Consider the following 22,800-nt stretch of genomic DNA (forward strand, 5'->3'; position numbering starts at 1 on the left):
TGCCAAGCGGTTAAATCCTAGACAAGCTCGATGGTCTCTGTTTTTCTCCCGTTTTGATTTTGTGGTCTTGTATCTTCCGGGATCTAAGAATGTGAAGGCTGATGCCCTTTCTAGGAGTTTTTTGCCTGATTCTCCGGGAGTCCTTGAGCCGGCTGGTATTCTCAAGGAGGGGGTGATTCTTTCTGCCATCTCCCCTGATTTGCGGCGGGTGCTTCAGGAGTTTCAGGCTGATAAACCTGACCGCTGTCCAGTGGGGAAACTGTTTGTTCCTGATAGATGGACTAATAAGGTAATTTCTGAGATTCATTGTTCCGTATTGGCTGGTCATCCTGGGATTTTTGGTACCAGAGATTTGGTTGCCAGGTCCTTTTGGTGGCCTTCCTTGTCGCGGGATGTGCGTTCTTTCGTGCAGTCCTGTGGGACCTGTGCCCGGGCCAAGCCCTGCTGTTCCCCTGCTAGTGGGTTGCTTTTGCCTTTGTCGGTCCCTGGGAGGCCCTGGACGCATATTTCCATGGATTTTATTTCTGATCTTCCTGTTTCTCAGAAGATGTCTGTCATCTGGGTGGTTTGTGACCGGTTTTCTAAGATGGTCCATTTGGTACCTTTGCCTAAGTTGCCTTCCTCCTCGTTTGTTTCTAGGTTTTGGTGGTCCTTTTGTGCTAGAATGGGCATTGATTTGTCTTTTTCGTCAGCATTTCATCCTCAGACAAATGGCCAAACTGAGCGAACCAATCAGACCTTGGAAACCTATTTGAGATGCTTTGTGTCTGCTGATCAGGATGATTGGGTGACCTTCTTGCCGTTGGCCGAGTTTGCCCTTAAAGGGAACCTGTCAGCACGTTTTTGGAAGATGGGATAAAAATAGCGTTAAATAGGGGCAGAGGTGGGCGTTACATTAGTGTGTTTGTTATGCGTTTATTACCCACCTAAGTTGCCGAAATACCTTTGCAAAGTCTCCGTTTTCGCCTGTCAATCAGGCTGGTCTGGTCAAAAGGGCGTCTTGTCTTCCCCCAGATTTTGCGTAGTTTTCCGTTGGCGGCGTAGTGGTGTGCGCATGCCCAAAGTCCTGAATCCTCTGCCAGGGGATTTAAAAGAGCGCGCTGTTCGTTTTCATTGGTGATCGGTGGGCGCGGCCATCTTCCTTTGGCCGCGCGTGCGCAGAAGCGGCGCTCTGCTGGCCGCGGCTTCAGGAAAATGGCCGCGGGATGCCGCGCGTGCGCAGATGGATATCGCGGCGGCCATTTTCCTGAAGCCGCGGCCAGCAGAGCGCCGCTTCTGCGCACGCGCGGCCAAAGGAAGATGGCCGCGCCCACCGATCACCAATGAAAACGAACAGCGCGCTCTTTTAAATCCCCTGGCAGAGGATTCGGGACCTTGGGCATGCGCACACCACTACGCCACCAACGGAAAACTACGCAAAATCTGGGGGAAGACAACGCCCTTTTGACCAGACCAGCCTGATTGACAGGCGAAAACGGAGACTTTGCAAAGGTATTTCGGCAACTTAGGTGGGTAATAAACGCATAACAAACACACTAATGTAATGCCCACCTCTGCCCCTATTTAACGCTATTTTTATCCCATCTTCCAAAAACGTGCTGACAGGTTCCCTTTAATAATTGGGCTAGTTCGGCTACCTTGGTTTTGCCTTTCTTTTGTAACTTCGGTTTTCATCCTCGTTTTTCTTCGGGGCAGGTTGAGCCTTCGGACTGTCCTGGTGTGGATTCTGTGGTGGACAGGTTGCAGCGGATTTGGACTCATGTGGTGGACAATTTAACGTTGTCTCAGGAAAAGGCTCAGCATTTTGCTAACCGTCGTCGGTGCGTTGGTCCCCAGCTTCGTGTTGGGGATTTGGTCTGGTTGTCTTCTCGTAATGTTCCTATGAAGGTTTGTTCCCCTAAGTTCAAGCCTCGCTTTATTGGTCCTTATAAGATTTCTGAAATTATCAATCCGGTGTCTTTTCGTTTGGCCCTTCCAGCTTCTTTTTCCATTCATAATGTGTTCCATAGATCTTTGTTGCGGAGATATGTGGTGCCCATGGTCCCCTCCGTTGACCCTCCTGCTCCGGTGTTGGTTGAGGGGGAGTTGGAATATGTGGTGGAGAAGATTTTGGATTCTCGTCTTTCGAGGCGGAAGCTTCAGTATCTGGTCAAGTGGAAGGGTTATGGCCAGGAGGATAATTCTTGGGTTTTTGCCTCCGATGTCCATGCTGCCAATTTGGTTCGTGCTTTTCATTTGGCTCGTCCTGATCGGCCTGGGGGCTTTGGTGAGGGTTCGGTGACCCCTCCTCAAGGGGGGGTACTGTTGTGAATTCCGTTCTTGGGCTCCCTCCTGTGGATATGAATGGTACTTTTGTGAGTTCTGCCCTTGGGCTCCCTCTGGTGGTTTCGAGTGGAACTGCTGCTCTTTGAGTTTAGCCGCAGCAGCTGCTTTCACTAATCGGCTCCCCTGGCCTTGCTATTTAACTTGGCTCTGGTCTGTAGTCCATGCCAGCTGTCAATGTTCTCTGGGTTGGATTCAGATCTCTCCTTGGATTTCTCTGATGGCCTGTCCATTTCAGAATAAGATAAGTTCTTGCTAGTTCTTTGGTTGTCCATTTGCTTTGGACTTACTGCTCAGTTTAAGTTATGTTCCTTTTGTCCAGCTTGTCATTATGAATTATTCAGGCTAGCTGGAAGCTCTGGGGAAGCAGATTTGCCCCTCCCCACCGTGAGTCGGTGTGGAGATCATTTTTGTAAACTCTGCGTGGATTTTTAGTTTTTAATACTGACCGCACAGTATTCTTTTCTATTTCTGTCTATCTAGATTAGAAATGGGCCTCCTTTGCTAAAATCTGTTTTCATCTCTGTGTATGTCATTTCCCTCTCTACTCACAGTTAATATTTGTGGGGGGCTATCTTTCCTTTTGGGAATTTCTCTGAGGCAAGATAGTTTTCTGTTTCCATCTTTAGGGGTAGTTAGTTCTTAGGCTGTGACGAGGTGTCTAGGGAGAGTCAGGAACACTCCACGGCTATTTCTAGTGTTTGTGTTAGGATTAGGAACTGCGGTCAGTAAAGCTACCACCTCCTCAGAGCTTGTCCATGATTTATTTTACCCACCAGATCATATCAGTGCTTCTCCATAACCACCAGGTCATAACACCTGCCTCACATTCTGCCCCATCTCACATTCTGCCCCCTGTGTCTCACATTCTGCAGCCTGTGTCTCACATTCTGCCCCTGTCTCACATTCTACCCCCTGTGTCACACATTCTGCCCCGTGTTGTTTCCATTCCTGTCCCCTGTGTTGTTTCTATTTCTGCCCCCTTGTGTTGTTTCCATTCCTGCCCCCTTGTGTTGTTTCCATTCCTGCCACCTTGTGTTGTTTCCATTCCTGCCCCGTGTTGTTTTCATTCCTGCCCCCTCTGTTGTTTTCATTCCTGCCCACTATGTTGTTTCCATTCCTGCCTCGTGTTTTCATTCCTGCCCCCGTGTCTCCATCAAGCCCCTGTGTCTCCCATCCTGCCCTCGTGTCTTCATTATGCCTCAGGCTTGCCGCATTCAGTAAAATTAAAAGAAAAAACTTTCTTTTTACCTGGCCACTGTCCAACGCCGACGTCCATCCCAGGTATTTCAGCACGGACTCGCTGGCGAATGACAATGACGTCATACGCCGGCGACGTGCACGCTGGCGGCTTTACTTCCTTGCGGGCCTGGACTTCTCGTGTATGATCCACTCTGTGTTCTCGTTCTGTGCATTGCTTTGTGATTCCGTGCTTACTGTCTGTTTCTGGCTCTGACCTTCGGATTGGTACTCTTACTAATCTCCTGTCTGCTATCTCCAGCTATCTGACCTTTTGCTACGTCCTGACCACTCTCAGCGTCTCATCCTTTAGTACTTCATTGACCTCCTAGCACGTTCAGACTACTCTCCATTTTCACCGGTCTCCGCCGCTACTCAGCGTCTGGTTCTGCCTCCGGCCCCTCCCCCCGGTGGTCACATGCTTGAGGTCCTGCGCTCCTGCAGGTAGGCTCACCGCAGCACTCCCCTCTCACCCCCCTGTCCTTCTGTATCTCGTGCACAGACTCCTGCTGTAAGTCTGCAGCAGGGTTCTTGATGACATCATGACGTCTTGGTAGCCTCCTAATGAGAGGAGGCGCCCAGGATGCTGGCTGGTAGTGGAAAATTTGCAGTGTTCTGACCCAACTGCCACAGAGTACCAATGTGACTGTTGTACCAGAGTCCTGCAAATCCTTTTGGTTAACTTTAGTCACTCCCATTAATTTGTGGTGCTTTATGGTAAGAATAGCATAGCTAACATCTTCTGCTTCCTTTGTGACAATATAATTGAATAGTTTTAAAACTAAGGCCAAACCATATAGCCTCAATCCTTTATGTAATAAAATGCAATTATATTACCATTTCTACATTATATTATGCAGCATGCTAGGTAATTAATACTACAGCACCCTGCATCAAGGTTTATTGAACAGTTGGAATCCTCACCCTTGACATTTCCTCTTCCCCACTCAGTGTCCGCAGCATATTGTCCATGTCTTGACAGGTTTTTACTACTGAAGTGAGATCTCCATGATTATGGTGTCATTCTGACCCGCAACCTGCAAATAAGGATCCATGACAGAATGGTTCCATCGTGCATTGACTGGCACTGCTGCACTGCATCATCACCTGAGCCATGGGTGTATAGTGAGGGTCTCTTCCTGCATTGTGAGCACCCTGCGGATTCATGAGACCCCATAAACAGTGTGGCCTGGTAAGGGAGGCTGAAAACGGTGACTCCTTGTAAAACTGGGTTAGCTTTAAGAATTACTACACAATCTCTGACTTTCATTTTTGTCCTATTGCTTCCAGATTTATATTGAAAAAGCCATAGTGCCATGGGTGCCCAAAGGCCCTTAATAACATCTAAAGACACCAATGTGATATAAAGCATATGATACAAAGGGGCCTTGTTACAGATTTTGCATTGATGCCTTTTTTTCCTGGAGTGATAATTTATTCTGAAAAATCACAATTCATGAGTACAATCTGTCTTCAGTGAATATAGATTTCCCCATTATTGAGGTAGGATATAACAGCTGGTGATCGTAAAGTTCTATGGAGACCTGTAACTGTCGTTTCAGGAGAACTTGCATCAGGATCTCTGGGTCTGCCTTTAGCTCCCACCTCCCTTTACCATACAATTTTAGACGCATCAACTGTCATTTCCTATCTCAGTAATGGGTAAGTCTTCCTATATGCAAATTTTATCTATAAATTAAGAGTGAATGATCAGTCCCGGAGGTGAAAGATGCTTATTCCTGTGATAAGATATAGTACAAAGTCACTTATTTTCATGTGTACTGTTGATTTGTGAAATATAAATGAAAATAACAGTTACTCTTTTAGCTCTTCTAGAAAAGTTAGTATAATGTGATAATGAATCAATTGTCACTATGTGTCACGCTATGTCAAAGTCAGTGTGTAGCGTTGTCCCTGAGCTCACACCAAGTTAAGGTACAGCTGTGCTGCTTCTCATTAGTAGTCTCCACAGTATACATCACATGTGTTGTGCATGCATGCTAATGATAATCAGATGTGTTTTCATCATAGGCTCAGCAGAAACATATATTTGGCTATTCAATGTACCGTAAATAAAAGAAGATAAATTCATATGTATCTTTGCTTTTTTTCATATGTTACACATTCAAAATATAAACTAGTATTTTAGAAACTTTAAGGACAGAGTTTTTTTATGTTTTTATGTGAAAGACAATGCATTCCTTAGAAAATCGAAGGTTTTTCGCACTTCAAAAGACCCAGACTCTGATACATCTAAAACCTCATTTAGATGTCTGTATTGCACGTATGTATTGTTTCTTTATTTTTCACGGATACAACACTTATCCATTATAATCTATGGTGCTGCTCACATAGCCATGTTTTTTCATGGACCGTCTGACTGTGCAAAACACATGGAGACATGACTGCTTTTTCCGGCAGCACGGATGACATGGGCCAATGTAAGTCTGTGGGTCTGTGAAAAAAATGTGCAGAACATGGATGCCGTCCGTACTTAACATTGCAAAGTATAGGAGAAGCTTTTTCTTTATCCATTGGTGAAGAACACTGATGGTAAAAACGGACACACGGACTGTACACTGATGACGCCGGTCTCTTTTTTTTCACGGACATGTGAATGAGGCCCAACGCAACAAGGCCCCCAAAAGTTACGGAGAAGAGGCAAGCATATTTGGAACTCAATTTAAGCTCAATCATTTGGGTTTAAGTGATTGAGATTAAGGGCTCACGCACACGAATGTATACATCAGACGAGTGGTATCCAATGTTTTATCGGATAGCACTAGGACCAATGTTATACTATGGGGCAGTGCAGATCTGCGTTTTATTCTCATACCGATTTGGCATAAAAAAAAAATTGCAGCATGCTATCGTTTGCAGCGCAAATTGGATGTCACACACCCATTCGGATTTCTGCGGTCACTCAATGGAGAAGATGGACAAATTTTGCTCTCCAAATTCTCTTCACCGATGCTATTATTCTCTATTCGGAGAGAATCAGATCACAGTAAGCTGACATTTGAGCAAACTCAGCACAAAGTTTGATCTGAGCATCATTAACATGATCGATCCGATTCTGTAACATGAGAGAATCTACGCCCGTTTGAGCGAGTCTAAATCTGGGTCTATTTCTTGTAGATTCACTCACTAATAACCTATAAAATCCTTTTGATGATATGTGCTCTATTTGCGACATCAAAGATTACAGCGCAATTAAACTGATTTGCACAATTTCTCTATAGATGAAAGCTGAATAATTTCTTTCACAATTAACTTGTTTTATTTTAGCTCAAGTAACCACAATGCAATGTTACCATCACAAGTCTATATGTTGTACCAAACGCACCACACACTAATGATTATAATGGCATAGGATCCAATGAAAATCAAGTACAGACGATACAACAATGAGTCCAGGATGTAGCCAACTTGAACCCACTCTTCTTCTTGTGCCTGCAGATGCTTCCTACTCTCCAGCATTTCCCGCACCATACGCAGGTTTTGACTGATAAGGGCGAGTTGTCGCTCTGCCCCTGGACACAAGGCCTCTGGGGGAAGAAGCTCCAGGACTGACGGGGCAAACTCCTTTCGATCTAAGAGAATATATATAACAAATGCTTTGTCATTAATATATAGCTTTATCTCTTTATTAAACTACATGCATGGAATTAAAATGGGGATAAACAAAACTATAAATGTGTTCTAATATGAATTATGGATGTAATTGGTCTATCAAATATGTATTCTAAAGTTACCCTTTTGTTTGCCGTGTGATCACTGGAGCTTTTTTATGTGTTGGAGAAATGTATACTAGTAGACGGAACTTTTATCAGGGCAGCACAGTGGCTCAGTAGTTAGTACTGCCGTGATGGAGTCCTGGGTTCAAATCCCACCAAGGACAATATCTGCAAAGAGTTTGTATGTTCTCCCCGTGTTTGGGTGGGTTTCTCCTGGGTTCTCTGGTTTCCTCCCACATTCCAAAGACATACTGATAGGGAACTTAGATTGTGAGCCCCATCGGGGACAACGATGATAATGTGGGCAAACTGTAAAGCGCTGCAGAATATGTTAGCGCTATATAAAAATAAAGATTATTATTATTTATACTAAGAAATAAATGAATATAAGTGTTTTATTGTCTCATTAACAACTATGGTATACTGTATATACTCCATGCAAGGCCAAAGATTAATGTGAAATAAAAAACCAGGATGAAAAAAATTTTTTTTGTTTAGTTATCAATTCAGATGCAACAAAGCTATATATTTTTGTATTATACAGTACTTCATTATCATATATTGCTTTGTTCTATCTCAAAAACTATGCTCCAGTGCTGTCTCACATTGCCAGTTCATGCACCTTTAGATGCTTAGTAAAGTAACAGGGGTTACTTTAGAATTTGTCATTTTGGAGCAGGACACCTCTGGCCTTCAAAGTCCCTTCTGCTTGGCAATTCTTCACCATCCACACTGGACATCGGGAGAATAGGTCAGCTGTTGCATTTTTCCCAGTCTCTCCCTCCTAGATCCTTCTATAATAATGATAAAACAACTTTTGAGATAGCTTGCTCAAGTGCAGGACTTCTGAGGCACACTTTGCCTTTCACCTACTTTCTGTTGATTGACCCTCCAGACCTTCCTGCCCCCAGGTTACAGATGTAGTAGGAGAGGGATTTGGGCTTCTCCCTATCGAAAGGTCAACGGAGGCAAATTTTGTCCCTAACACATACTGTAAAGTGCCGCTCTTGATGGAATAAAGTCCCAACTCGACTATACTCTATTTTTCCTGAGGCTAACTCTATGTCTTGGAGATGTGGTGATGAGGAAGGTGATCTACTACACATTTTATGGTCATGTAAGTTAATCACTCCTTTTTGGGACAAAGTACAATCAGTAATATGAAGGTTCACAGATCTCGTGCTTAACCTGTCACCTGCTTTTGTCATTCTCCATCACTGCAACATCCCACTAAAAATATATAGGCATTCTATACTGAGGCAAGTAGTTGTGACGGTTCAGGTGTGCACCCCCCTTCTCTGGAAGAAAGATACTGCTCTGACAATTGCTCTTTGGTTCTCTAAAATAAATGAAATGATGTTGATGCAGGAACTGACTGCTACAGCTAATAACTCTTTTGACCATTTTTATAAAACTTGGTTTTAGTGGCTCGATTTTAGACCTTCTGTCAAATATTGGGCACATATCGAGGATCACTGAACATAGGACCCTTAGGGTATGTGCACACGTTGCGGATTTGGCTGCGGATCCGCAGTGCGTTTGACGCTGCGAATTCGCAGCAGTTTTCCATGCGGTGTACAGTACCACGTAAATGTATGGAAAACAAAATCCGCAGTGCACATGCTGCGGAAAATACCGCACGGAAACGCTGTGGTTTATTTTCTGCAGCATGTCAATTCTTTGTGCGGATTCCGCAGCGTTTTACACCTGTTCCATAATTGGAATCTGCAGGTGTAAAAGCACAGGTGAAAGGGCGTTTTACCTGTGGATTTTTCAGAATCTGTGCTGAAAAATCCGCACACGAATCGGCAACGTGTGCACATACCCTAAGTCTGATTAATATTCCCCTCCCTGCCCTACTTCCCTTGTGTCTCCTCCACTTTTCTCACCTTCTCTTTCCTCTATCTGCTTCTCTCTTTGCTTAGATATTACATTTGGTTCATGTTATGAAGAAACTTTACAGGATTTCCTTAGTATTGCCCAGGTGATAATTGCATCACATGGACAGGCAAGCATTCAATTACCTGTGCAATACTAAGGATATCCTCAAAACATGACCTGTTGGTGGCTCTTGAGGACCAGAGTTGGGGAACACTGCCTTAGGTCTTTGTTGTTTCTTATACAATTTAATAAAGAAAGAAAGAAAAAAAATGAAGCTGCTTAGTCCTCATTCAGATGTCAGTGATTTTTTCACATACGCCAAAAAATGGTCTGAGTACCATCAGAGTTTCATCAGTAAACTTCACGTATAGGAAAACAAATACATTTCAAGGCATCTCCTCTCCATTGTTCGTTTAATCACAGAAAGCACAAATACTGCACACCGATGTCATCCGTGTGTTGTCCGTGAGTTACACTGACCCATAGACTTGAATGTTTGATTTTCATCTGTCACGCAACTGACACAACTGACATAACTCCATGATTTTTTGCACACACACACGCAGTCCACATAAAACACAGACATGTAAATATCCCATACACTTTTAAGGGTATATGTTCTAGCAATGAAAACCATAGATAGAACATGTACATGAAAAACGGACATCTGAATAGGGCCGTAAATTATCGCACAGCCATGACCCATCTCTACTTATAAACAATGAGTTGGGGAATTCTCAGGAAGGGATTTCCCTTACTAATTGTTTGTACATAGAGAAGGGATCTTGGCTGAGCTGTAGTTGAAAGCAGCTTTTAAAGAAGCATGAATTGGCCATGTGAAACAGCACTACAGCACAGTTTGTTAGAGAGAAAGAAGCATAATATGGTAATACAAATATCCATTAATTTGCAATGCTTGGAGGATATCTAAATAATAAAAAAAAATATTTACCTACTTAAGTCTCTACCTCTTCTTAGCCATAAAGTGGATTTCTAACCAAAATGCAAAATGTTTGATATATAATCAGATGTTCAGGGAGTAGCCACATTTTTGGGTGCCATTATACTTTACTTTTCATCATTTCTGTGTTCAGGTGTGGCAGCCATTTTTGCAAAATTAACAAAAGGAATTGCTGGTATATTGGTTGACATGTTTGAATTAAAGCCCCCAAAACGGATTGTAAAATGTGCTTGTTATTGTCCATGATAACAAAATGATTGTAACGCTATCATTCTGTCATATCAACTGAAGGTTATGTGTCTGGAAACATGGATATTACCTGTGATGCCAGCTTTGTCATGAGTGGGGCTTGGTGGTGGCAATCTTGATGCATCTTCAGTGGTTGGAGGCACAGTAACATTATTATTGGAGGATGTGCTATCATGATTGACATTTGGATCACTGTAACATATCAGCTGGGCTAGAAAACACAGGACAAATTTTCGGACCCAGTAAGGCACTGAGCCGTTCTGCAGAGTCCCTCTATGTAGCACATGGGTGATTATTACCGTCTCCAATAAACTGAGCACAAGTAACGCAAGGCAGACAGAGAAGTAAATACCTGTAGATGGTAAAATAAATATACCATACTCTAAATAACACATACGTATATAAGTCAAGCAAAAGTATAAGTAATGAAGTATCAGTTAACTAGTTACAAAGCACAAAGAAACTTATGATTTAGATCAATATCCTTCCTCCTGATATATTTGCTTAGATCAATATGGTTCCTTAGAAAAAGAATGTACCATGTGTGCATACATAGGAGATATGAAAATGGGACTGTGAATTTCACAGAGGACAGGGATATAAAGAGAATTGTAGAAATTGTCTTTATGTAATAACAACAGGTAAAGAAAAGCAGAAATGTAATACTTGTGGTGTCAAACAATAATATGAAGTCCTACGAAGTGACTACCAGTATATACACAAAATTGTAAGAAGAGTCTTACCAATCAGAGGAGTCCCATTGGCTGTACTAGGGAGTAAGTCATTCATAATAAGTAGGAACACTGTGTATCCTAAGAGCAAGGTCATCTTGAAGGAGGCACGGTCAGTGCTGTGTGGTGGAAGGAAGAAGCTCAGTATGTCAATCAGCATAAGGAAGGAACTAGGGATAATAAGATTCACCACATAGAGGACAGGACGACGTCTAATCACCACCTGCAAGAAATAGAAGGGGGCAAAATTTGAGCTTGAAAGTTTTGTTGAAATTTACAGGACAACATTTATTAATAATAATATACTGTACATGTCATGCTCCTGCGGTGCAGTATAGCGCAACCTCCACCAGAGGGAGCTTGAGAGGAGAAGTGAGACTGCGTACACAGAGAAGCACCACAGAGCAGCAGCACAGGTGCCACCAAGTGGCGAGAGAGTGGTCAGACAAGCCGAGTCAAAAAACAGAGGTAGAAGTACTAATGGGATCGGAAGTACACGTGGTCAGGAACAAGCCAGGGGTTCAGCAACGGTCAGGAGCAGATAAGACAAAGGCAGAAGCAAGTCCAAATACAAGCCAAGTCAGAAACCAGAGAATCAAACCGACAAACAGGGAAACGCTGGGAAAAGGGCAGACAGAGGTAATCAACAGACACGGGCAAGTCAGGGATCACAGCAGGACAAATGAAGGGCTACCAGAGTCAGGTTCACACACCGAAGACAGAACTATAGCTGACACCGCCAGCAGGATGCATAGGAGCTAAATAGCAAACCTGAACCCAGAATGAGGCACAGCAAAGTTAACCCTTGACATGATCCGCCCAGAAAAAGGGCAGAAAGGATTAAACCCTGGAACGGATCATGACAATACATAACTTCTTCACCCTGCAGATTTTTTACATCCCATTTGTATCTCATTCTAATGTAATCACAGGCTGCTGAGTATTTTTTTTAAGTATTGGATTTTAGGGGATTAAACGTCAGGATTCACATCTGATATTTCCATTATGAAAAAAACATGAATAATCACTTTGGACTCCACTGCAACCTTCTTCCATGGTGATCAATGATAATATATACTGTCCTGTTATCCAATGTACCATTAATCTAGATGTGCTGGTTGCCCGTTTCCTGTTATTTATTTGTGCAATTTATCAGATTGCAAATACACATTAAATCCAATTACTTGAATTATATGCAAATGAGGCTAAAGATCTATTTGTAGATCTAAAGCCACTATCACTCCAGCTCTATTCTCTGTAGAGCACAGTCTCCTCTTGCTTGCCTGTTAACTCCTTTGCCTGAAGTCACAGCATACAGCCTGTCAGGCAAGCAGAAGGAAGCAGCACTCGGCACGGAATAGAGCTGGAGTGACAGGGGTTTCAGATCTACAAACAGTTCCTCAGCCTTATATGCATATCAATTCAAATGCTGATTTTTCAATGACTGAGGAATGGACTGGCCATGTAAAGGTATTGCTGGACTTGTCTTTGAAAATGCTACATGAATATATAATTAGTGTTGGGGTGTGTGTGAAATTTTGCTGACCGATTTCTTTGACATCAGTAGAAAGGGAGAGAGAGGAGGTCACAATTCCCATCACCATTTCGACATGCCATAAATGCATGAGATGGAAATAGCTTTTTAATATAGTATTTTAATTTTGCTTACCAAATAACCCCTGTAATATTTTATTTTTGGGAAATAGGTATGTATTTTTAAAAGCAGATAATCTGTTTGCACAGACAGAAATGTAGGTACTGATAGATAAATAGAATAGAGCACTGCAGCTGGGGCGTCACTACAACAGGTGCAGGGGTTGCAATCGCATCCGGGCCCTGGAGCCCAGGGGGCCCTAAAAGTCCCTTTGGCCTATAGAAAAAGACTATTGCTATTAAAGATTTAAAATATTTGGGGGCCCCGTTGGAGCTTTCGCATCGGGGCCATGAGTTTCAAGTTAGACCACTGAGCAGGAGGCATATATAAAGTACTGTATGACCCAAGCAGTCACAGTGTTAAATTTAGCAGACAGGCAGGCTTTTTTGGAAGCCTGTAAACATTGGCATTTTTATATTCCAAGAAACCTTCCTTCTGTCTAAACAGTCATCTTGTTTAAAAAGCATGCTCACCCAGAATGTAATTATATCCCATTCATCAATGCCAAATTTCAGAATATCAGGGCCGCCTTCAATTCTAAGAAGCTCCCACTCTCCGCTTGTCTCCAAGTATTGTAGAGAGTTCTGAAGGATCTGTTCCACAGGAAGGGCCAAACCTAGGCGCACATCCCGTACTGCAAGATGAACAAAGAACACATTTGCATTGCATTACAATAAAGATGGCCATGTAATTATCTCTCATGTACAGATAAGTATCGAGCTGGAATATAAAAATTCAAGCACACATCCAAGCTTCTACATCGGGATGCTTCCTGAAATAAACATTATTTCTCAGCTTGTTGGTTATATTTATCTGTAATACGGAGAGGTATGGAAAGGTCTGTCTGTTGGACTATGGACAGTTAGGCTCATTCCTACTCCATTAGTATGCCAAGCTCTAATAGTGAACTTACCACCCTGCTAGGCCGGGTTCACATTAGCGTATGTTTGTGCAGAGTATACCTGCGTACCGATCCGCATGCATCTTGCGTACATAAATTTAACATTGTGTACGCAGTGACATGCGTTTGCATCAGTTCACATGCATTTGCGTATACATGCGTCGTTTTGCGGTGTGCGGCAAACGCAACATGTATTTTTTGAGGTGTCAAATATGCGCAGGATTGCGCATGCGGATGAGTGAGTCAAAACAACGCATTACTGTCTATGGGAACGCATTGGTACGCTAGGACATGTGTACGCATGCGTTCGATACGCATGCGTACTTCAGACTGCGCATGTCCAGGAAATGATTTCACCACCTCAAACATGCGCATAAACTACGCAAACACATGTCAAATGCATTTAAACTCATGCACACGCATCATTTTTTTTTGCTAGCGTTTTTGCTGGTGACAGGTTCCCTTTAACTCTGTGATGAAGAAGACAGGTTTACAAAACTAAACTCTCGTTTGATGAAGAAGACAAAAATTTACGAAGCTCTCGTTTACTGGGTTTGAAACAAATGTGCAATGGGTAGCAGGAATAATGCGTAAGATTTTCATCTGTACAGGAGAACACTTGACGCTTGCTGACGGCACATTACTTGTGTAGAAATTTGCAAACGATCAACTGACTATGCTGAGAGCCTCCATCTTGTGCTATAACCACTGTACCTAGACTCTGTGGATTATGTAAAGGAGCTCTCCCAGCTACCAAACCTAACGGACGTGCCCCAACCTGGCTGAAACTGAATTTCTTCACAAAGACCTTCAGGTCTGGCTAATACTGAGACTTGCTTAAAAATTCTCTTTTCAGTAGGTGCCCCAACTTGCCTGTGATATGGAGAACTGCCGCCACTGTTACTTGAATGCTGAAACGTGGTGCCTTGCAGGTCTGCTTTTCGCACACATCCAATTATCGCCAAAACTGACTGAGGGTGTCCTTTCTTCTCTGTAGCTCTACTTAGACTAACTATAAAAACAGGAACTAACTCCTACTGCCCACTCACTCCTCCTTACTAACCATATGCACACCTGTACACAGGAAAATTGCAGCCTACATAAGGGTAAAACACATAAAACCACAGGTCACATTAACTTTATACAGTCAGAAGTCTTCATAGATGGTGTTCAGACATCTTCTCCACCTTTACACATTTATGATTGAGTTGTGATTTCCCATGGCTTTTTGGATCACACGGTAGTTAAATTGCTATACACCATCCCAGACTATTGTCTTCCAACTTTTTTTTTAGGGTTTGCATCAGTTCATGTGAAGAACATGCCTACAACTGTGAACACTTGGTTTTCTTTTTATCATGAAGAAAACAAAAAATAGGACAACATAACTGAAAACTTCAGTGTGCATAACTATTGACCCATCTAATATCAGTAACGCCGGAGAAACAAGGTACAAACCCACTGGCGTTACACATATAATACTCCATCAGTATAATGGGTGTTGTGTATCCGCTTTTTGGGCTCCCCTGGTGGTTGCTGGTGGTACTGGTGACTTGTTTGCACTTTGCTTCTTCTGTTCACCTGCTTCCATCAGTGTTTGGGAGTTTCCTATTTAGCCTTGCTCTCCAGTCATTTCCTTGCCGGTCATCATTGTAACCAGAGCCTTCGGTTGCATGTTCCTGCTACTAGTCTGCTGATCAGCTAAGTGGACTTTGTCCTTTTGTTTTGTACCTTTTGTCCAGTTTGCAGTTTTTGTAATTCTCTGTAGCTGGAAGCTCTTGCGGGCTGAAATTGCCACTCCTGTGTCATGAGTTGACACAGGAGTCTTAAAGTAATTTCAGGATGGTTTTTGAAAGGGTTTTCAGTTGACCGTGAAGTCCTCTTTTGTATCCTTCTGCTATCTAGTAAGTGGACCTCTCTTTGCTAAATCTACTTTCATACTGTGTATGTCTTTTCCTCTTAATTCACCGTTATTACATGTGGGGGGCTGCTATCATCTTTTGGGGTATTTCCCTAGAGGTAAGCCAGGTCTGTTTCTTCCTCTACCAGGCGTAGTTAGTCCTCCGGCTGGCGCGTGGCATATAGGAAGCCGTAGGTATGCTCCCTGGCTACTGTTAGTTGTGTGGTAGATTTAGCTCACGGTCAACTCGAGTTTCCATCACCCGAGAGCTCGTTCGTTACTTATGTGTTTTTTACGTTCCCTTGCCATTGGGAACCATGACAGTATGACCGGCCCACAAAGTGTTAATTGTTTGGGCTGAAGCAGGAGAAAAAGAAGTGTTGAAGGGAATTTTTTTTTTTTTCTTTCCCTCAGAGTTTTGCTGCCTAGCCCTTAATTGCTGTGTAGCTGCTTCTTACCTCCTCTTAACCCTTGAATGGTTCTGACCTTAGATGTTTAACATGGATGTCCAGAGTTTGGCTGCAGGTTTAAATAATCTTGCTACGAAGGTTCAAAATTTACAAGATTTTGTTATACATGCTCCTATTTCTGAACCTAAAATCCCTACACCAGAGGTGTTTTCCGGAGATAGACCTCGGTTTTTGAATTTCAAATATAATTGTAAATTATTCCTTTCTCTCAGACCTCTGTTGTGAATTCGGTTTGTGGGCTCCCCCGGTGGTCTGTTATGGTAGTGTCTCTTATGTGCCTTCCTCCATCTCTGATTACCTGTCGCCACCCTCTTGGGGAGTTTCCTATTTAAGGCTGCTTGGCTGTTAGTCACATGCCGGCCAACAATGTGCTAGTAGCATTCTGTTGCATTCACCTGCCTCAAGTTCCAGTTCAGCTAAGTTGTATTTTGTTTCTTGTTTTGCTATTTTTGTCCAGCTATCTGCAATGTGACTCTTCAGTGCTGGAAGCTCTTGTGGACAGAAAATTACTACTCCAGTGGCATGAGTTGTCACTGGAGTTTAAAGTAATTTCTGGATGGTGTTTTTGAATAGTGATTTTTAGGTCGACCGTGAAGTAACTCTTTCCTGTCCTTCTGCTATCTAGTAAGCGGACCTCACTGTGCTAAATCTGCTGTTCATCCTACGTATGTCATTTCCTCTGAACTCACCGTCAATATCTGTGGGGGCCTACTATCATCTTTTGGGGTTCCTCACTGGAGGTAAGGTAGGCCTGTATATTCCTCTTATAGGGGTAGTTAGATCTCCGGCTGGCGCGTGGTGTCTAGGGCATCGTAGGTACATCCCCCGGCTACTGTAAGTGTTGGGTCAGGTTCAGGTCACGGTCGACCTTAGTTTCCATCACCCGAGAGCTAGTCCGTTTTGTATTTTTTTCCCATGGTCATTGGGGTAACCATAACAGTTTGGCCGGCCTGTAAAAAATCTATGTGTTAAAATATGCACTAAAGTAGGAAGGAGAAGAAAAGGTTTTTTTGTTTTTTTTCTGTGTTTGAAAGTGCACCTTAGTTTGATCATTTGTATTCCTTGCTTAAACTGCAGTCTTCAGCCTTTTTTTTTTCTCCTCTCCTCTTAACCTCTGAATGCTTGGGTTACACCCATTTGAAACATGGATCCACAGAGTTTAGTTGCGGGTTTGAATAACCTTGCGACAAAAGTACAGAACCTACAAGATTTTGTTATACGTGCTCCAATGTCTGAACCTAAGATTCCTCTGCCTGAATACTTTACCGGAGACAGATCCCGGTTTTTGAGTTTCAGAGAAAATTGCAAATTGTTTTTGTCTCTGAGATCTCACTCTGCTGGTGATCAGACTCAACAAGTTAAAATTGTTATCTCTCTACTGCGCGGCGACCCACAAAGTTGGGCATTTGCATTATCGCCAGGGGATCCTGCGTTGTTAAATGTAGATGCGTTTTTTCAGGCTTTGGGGTTGCTTTATGAAGAACCTAATTTGGAGATTTTGGCTGAGAAAGCCTTGATAGCTCTTTCCCAAGGGCAAGATGAAGCTGAGATATACTGCCAGAAATTCCGTAAATGGTCGGTGCTTACTAAATGGAATGAGTGCGCTTTAGCAGCTAATTTCAGAGAAGGTCTCTCTGATGCCGTGAAGGATGTCATGGTGGGGTTCCCTGTGCCTACAGGTCTGAATGATGCCATGAAATTGGCCATCCAGATTGATCGGCGTTTGCGGGAGCGCAAATCTGTGCACCATATGGCGGGGTCTTCTGAGGAAGAATCTGTGCACCATATGGTGGTATCTTCTGAGCAAAAACCTGTGCACCATATGGCGGTGTCTTCTGAGCAAAGACCTGTGCACCATTTGGCGGTGACCTCTGAAAAGGCATTGGAGCATATGCAATGCGATCGTGTTTTGTCTAGAGGCGAACGTCAAAATTACAGGCGCAAAAATGGATTGTGCTTCTACTGTGGAGATCCAGCTCATGTTATATCAGCATGCTCTAAACGTATAAATAAGGTTGATAAAAAGGTTGATAAATCTTTTTCTACAGGTACCTTGCAGTCAAAATTTCTTTTGTCCGTGACATTGATTTGTACCTTATCATCTGTGACTGTGAATGCTTATGTGGATTCTGGCGCCGCTCTGAGTCTCATGGATTGGTCCTTTGCCAAGCGTTGTGGGTTTGATTTGGAGCCGTTGGAAGTTTCTATTCCCCTGAAGGGTATTGATTCTACACCTTTGGCTAGCAATAAACCACAATATTGGACACAAGTGACTATGCGTCTTACCCCAGACCATCAGGAGATTATTCGTTTCCTTGTATTATATAACCTACATGATGTCTTAGTGCTTGGATTACCATGGTTACAGATTCATAATCCCGTCTTGGACTGGAAATCTATGTCTGTGTTGAGCTGGGGATGTCGGGGTATTCATGGGGATGCACCTTTGGTTCCTATTTCTTCATCTACTCCCTCTGAGATCCCAGCATTTCTGTCAGATTTTTATGATGTCTTTCAAGAGCCTAAAGTTGATTCTCTCCCTCCCCACAGAGAGTGTGACTGCGCTATTGAATTGATCCCCGGTAGTAAGTTTCCTAAGGGTCGCTTGTTTAATTTGTCTGTACCTGAACATACTGCTATGCGGGAGTATATCAGAGAATCCTTGGAAAAGGGTCATATTCGCCCCTCGTTGTCTCCACTAGGGGCAGGATTTTTCTTTGTAGGTAAAAAGGATGGTTCATTGAGACCTTGTATCGACTATCGACTTTTGAATAAGATTACAGTTAAATACCAGTACCCGTTACCTTTACTGACTGATCTGTTTGCTCGTATAAAGGGGGCTAAGTGGTTCACTAAGATCGATCTACGTGGTGCGTATAATTTGGTGCGGATTAAGCAGGGGGATGAGTGGAAGACCGCATTTAATACGCCTGAAGGCCATTTTGAGTATTTGGTAATGCCTTTCGGTCTCGCAAATGCTCCTTCCGTTTTTCAGTCCTTTATGCACGATATTTTCCGTGAATATCTGGATAAGTTTATGATTGTGTATTTGGATGATATTCTTGTTTTTTCGGAGGACTGGGAATCTCACGTTCAACAGGTCAGGAGAGTTTTTCAGGTTTTGCGAGCTAATTCTCTTTTTGTAAAGGGCTCAAAGTGTAGTTTTGGAGTTCAGAGAATTTCCTTTTTGGGATATATTTTTTCCCCTTCATCTATGGAGATGGACCCTGTCAAGGTCCAGGCTATTTGTGATTGGATGCAACCTACTTCTTTGAAGAGTCTGCAAAAGTTCTTGGGTTTTGCTAATTTCTATCGCCGATTTATAGCGGGTTTTTCTGCCATTGCTAAACCTTTGACTGATTTGACCAAAAAGGGTGCTGATGTTGCTAATTGGTCCTCTGCGGCTGTGGAGGCCTTTCAAGAGCTTAAGCGCCGCTTTTCTTCCGCTCCTGTGTTGCGCCAACCTGATGTGTTACTTCCGTTCCAGGTTGAGGTGGATGCTTCGGAGATCGGAGCAGGTGCAGTTTTGTCGCAGAAAGATCCTGACTGCTCAGTAATGAGACCATGTGCGTTTTTCTCCCGAAAGTTTTCGCCCGCTGAGCGAAATTATGATGTGGGAAATCGGGAACTTCTGGCCATGAAGTGGGCGTTTGAGGAGTGGCGTCATTGGCTTGAGGGTGCTAGACACCAGGTGGTGGTCCTCACTGACCACAAGAATCTAATTTATCTTGAGTCGGCCAGGCGTCTGAATCCTAGACAGGCGCGCTGGTCGTTGTTTTTCTCCCGATTTAACTTTGTGGTGTCATATCTGCCTGGGTCCAAGAATGTGAAGGCGGATGCCCTCTCTAGGAGTTTTGAGCCTGACTCGCCTGGTGATTCCGAACCTACCGGCATCCTGAAGGATGGGGTGATATTGTCAGCTGTCTCCCCAGACCTGCGGCGTTCTTTGCAGGAGTTTCAGGTGGATAGGCCTGATCGCTGTCCGCCTGGTAGACTGTTTGTCCCTGATGATTGGACCAGTAGAGTTATCTCGGAGGTTCATTCTTCCGCGTTGACAGGTCATCCTGGAATTTTTGGCACCAGGGATTTGGTGTCTAGGTCCTTCTGGTGGCCTTCTTTGTCTCGAGATGTGCGCATGTTTGTGCAGTCTTGTGATGTTTGTGCTCGGGCCAAGCCCTGCTGTTCTAGGGCCAGTGGGTTGTTGTTGCCCTTGCCTATTCCTAAGAGGCCTTGGACGCACATCTCTATGGACTTTATTTCTGACCTTCCGGTTTCTCGTAGGATGTCTGTCATCTGGGTGATTTGTGACCGTTTTTCCAAGATGGTTCATTTGGTACCTTTACCCAAATTGCCCTCCTCCTCTGAGTTGGTTCCTCTATTTTTTCAGAATGTGGTGCGTTTGCATGGTATTCCTGAGAATATAGTGTCTGACAGGGGTACTCAGTTTGTGTCTAGATTTTGGCGGACGTTCTGTGCCAGGATGGGTATCGATTTGTCTTTTTCGTCTGCATTCCATCCTCAGACTAATGGCCAGACTGAGCGTACTAATCAGACCTTGGAGACTTACTTGAGGTGTTTTGTGTCCGCTGATCAGGATGATTGGCTTGACTTTTTGCCATTGGCAGAGTTTGCCCTTAACAATCGGGCTAGTTCTGCCACTTTGGTTTCTCCATTTTTTTGTAATTCAGGGTTTCACCCTCGGTTTTCGTCCGGTCAATTGGAGTCTTCGGATTGTCCTGGAGTGGATGCTGTGGTTGATAGGATGCATCAGATTTGGGGACAGGTTGTGGACAATCTGAAGTTGTCCCAGGAGAAGACTCAACAGTTCACTAATCGTCATCGGCGTATTGGTCCTCGTCTTTGTGTTGGGGACCTGGTGTGGCTGTCTTCTCGATTTGTTCCTATGAAGGTCTCGTCTCCTAAGTTTAAGCCTCGGTTTATCGGCCCTTATAGGATTCTGGAGGTTCTTAATCCTGTGTCCTTTCGTTTGGACCTCCCAGCATCTTTTAATATCCATAATGTTTTCCATCGGTCATTATTGCGGAGGTATGAGGTACCGGTTGTTCCTTCTGCTGATCCACCTGCTCCTGTGTTGGTTGAGGGTGAATTGGAGTATGTGGTGGAAAAGATCTTGGACTCCCGTGTTTCCAGACGGAAACTTCAGTATCTGGTTAAGTGGAAAGGTTATGGCCAGGAGGATAATTCTTGGGTGACAGCATCCGATGTTCATGCTCCCGATTTGGTTCGTGCATTTCATAGTGCTCATCCAGGTCGCCCTGGTGGTTCTGGTGAGGGTTCGGTGCCCCCTCCTTAAGGGGGGGGTACTGTTGTGAATTCGGTTTGTGGGCTCCCCCGGTGGTCTGTTATGGTAGTGTCTCTTATGTGCCTTCCTCCATCTCTGATTACCTGTCGCCACCCTCTTGGGGAGTTTCCTATTTAAGGCTGCTTGGCTGTTAGTCACATGCCGGCCAACAATGTGCTAGTAGCATTCTGTTGCATTCACCTGCCTCAAGTTCCAGTTCAGCTAAGTTGTATTTTGTTTCTTGTTTTGCTATTTTTGTCCAGCTATCTGCAATGTGACTCTTCAGTGCTGGAAGCTCTTGTGGACAGAAAATTACTACTCCAGTGGCATGAGTTGTCACTGGAGTTTAAAGTAATTTCTGGATGGTGTTTTTGAATAGTGATTTTTAGGTCGACCGTGAAGTAACTCTTTCCTGTCCTTCTGCTATCTAGTAAGCGGACCTCACTGTGCTAAATCTGCTGTTCATCCTACGTATGTCATTTCCTCTGAACTCACCGTCAATATCTGTGGGGGCCTACTATCATCTTTTGGGGTTCCTCACTGGAGGTAAGGTAGGCCTGTATATTCCTCTTATAGGGGTAGTTAGATCTCCGGCTGGCGCGTGGTGTCTAGGGCATCGTAGGTACATCCCCCGGCTACTGTAAGTGTTGGGTCAGGTTCAGGTCACGGTCGACCTTAGTTTCCATCACCCGAGAGCTAGTCCGTTTTGTATTTTTTTCCCATGGTCATTGGGGTAACCATAACAGACCTCACTCCTCAGGAGATCCTGTCCAGCAGGTTAAGATTGTAATCTCTTTGCTGCGAGGTGACCCTCAAAATTGGGCATTTTCATTGGCACCAGGGGATCCTGCGTTGCTCAATGTGGATGCGTTTTTCCTGGCTTTAGGGTTGCTTTATGAGGAACCTAATTTGGAGATTCAAGCTGAAAAAGCTTTGATAGCCCTATCTCAAGGGCAAGATGAAGCGGAGATATACTGCCAAAAATTTCGTAGGTGGTCTGTGCTTACTCAGTGGAATGAGTGCGCCTTAGCGGCAAATTTCAGAGAGGGCCTTTCTGATGCCGTTAAAGATGTTATGGTTGGGTTCCCTGTGCCTACAGGTCTGAATGAGTCCATGACAATGGCAATTCAGATTGATCGGCGTTTGCGGGAGCGCAAACCCGTGCACCATTTGGCGGTATCTTCTGAAGAGACGCCAGAGAAAATGCAATGTGACAGAGTTATGTCCAGAAGCGAGCGGCAGAATTATAGGCGTAAAAATGGGTTATGCTTCTATTGTGGTGATTCTGCTCATGTTATATCGGCATGCTCTAAGCGTACTAGGAAGGTTGACAAGTCCATTTCAATTGGCACTTTACAGTCCAAATTTATTTTGTCTGTAACCTTGATTTGTTCATTATCAGTTATTACCGTGGATGCCTATGTGGACTCGGGCGCCGCTCTGAGTCTTATGG

The 22,800-nt window shown here is 43.7% G+C and overlaps 1 protein-coding gene across 1 annotated transcript in view; it reads right to left on the reverse strand.

Moving 5' to 3' along the window:
- Positions 1 to 6,825: 6,825 nt before the first annotated feature.
- The window catches only part of LOC143803964 (5-hydroxytryptamine receptor 3A-like), a 45,892-nt gene continuing 29,917 nt past the window's right edge, over positions 6,826 to 22,800 (reverse strand). Inside the window, exons 6-9 of the mRNA XM_077281714.1 lie at positions 13,248 to 13,408; positions 11,133 to 11,343; positions 10,460 to 10,741; positions 6,826 to 7,154 (exon numbers count right to left, since the gene is read on the reverse strand). Coding sequence (XP_077137829.1) covers positions 6,886 to 7,154; positions 10,460 to 10,741; positions 11,133 to 11,343; positions 13,248 to 13,408 — 923 coding nt within the window. The 3' untranslated portion in view covers positions 6,826 to 6,885. The remainder of the gene's footprint in view (positions 7,155 to 10,459; positions 10,742 to 11,132; positions 11,344 to 13,247; positions 13,409 to 22,800) is intronic.

This window comes from Ranitomeya variabilis, chromosome 2, assembly GCF_051348905.1.
Source record: "Ranitomeya variabilis isolate aRanVar5 chromosome 2, aRanVar5.hap1, whole genome shotgun sequence".
Lineage (NCBI taxonomy): Eukaryota > Metazoa > Chordata > Amphibia > Anura > Dendrobatidae > Ranitomeya > Ranitomeya variabilis.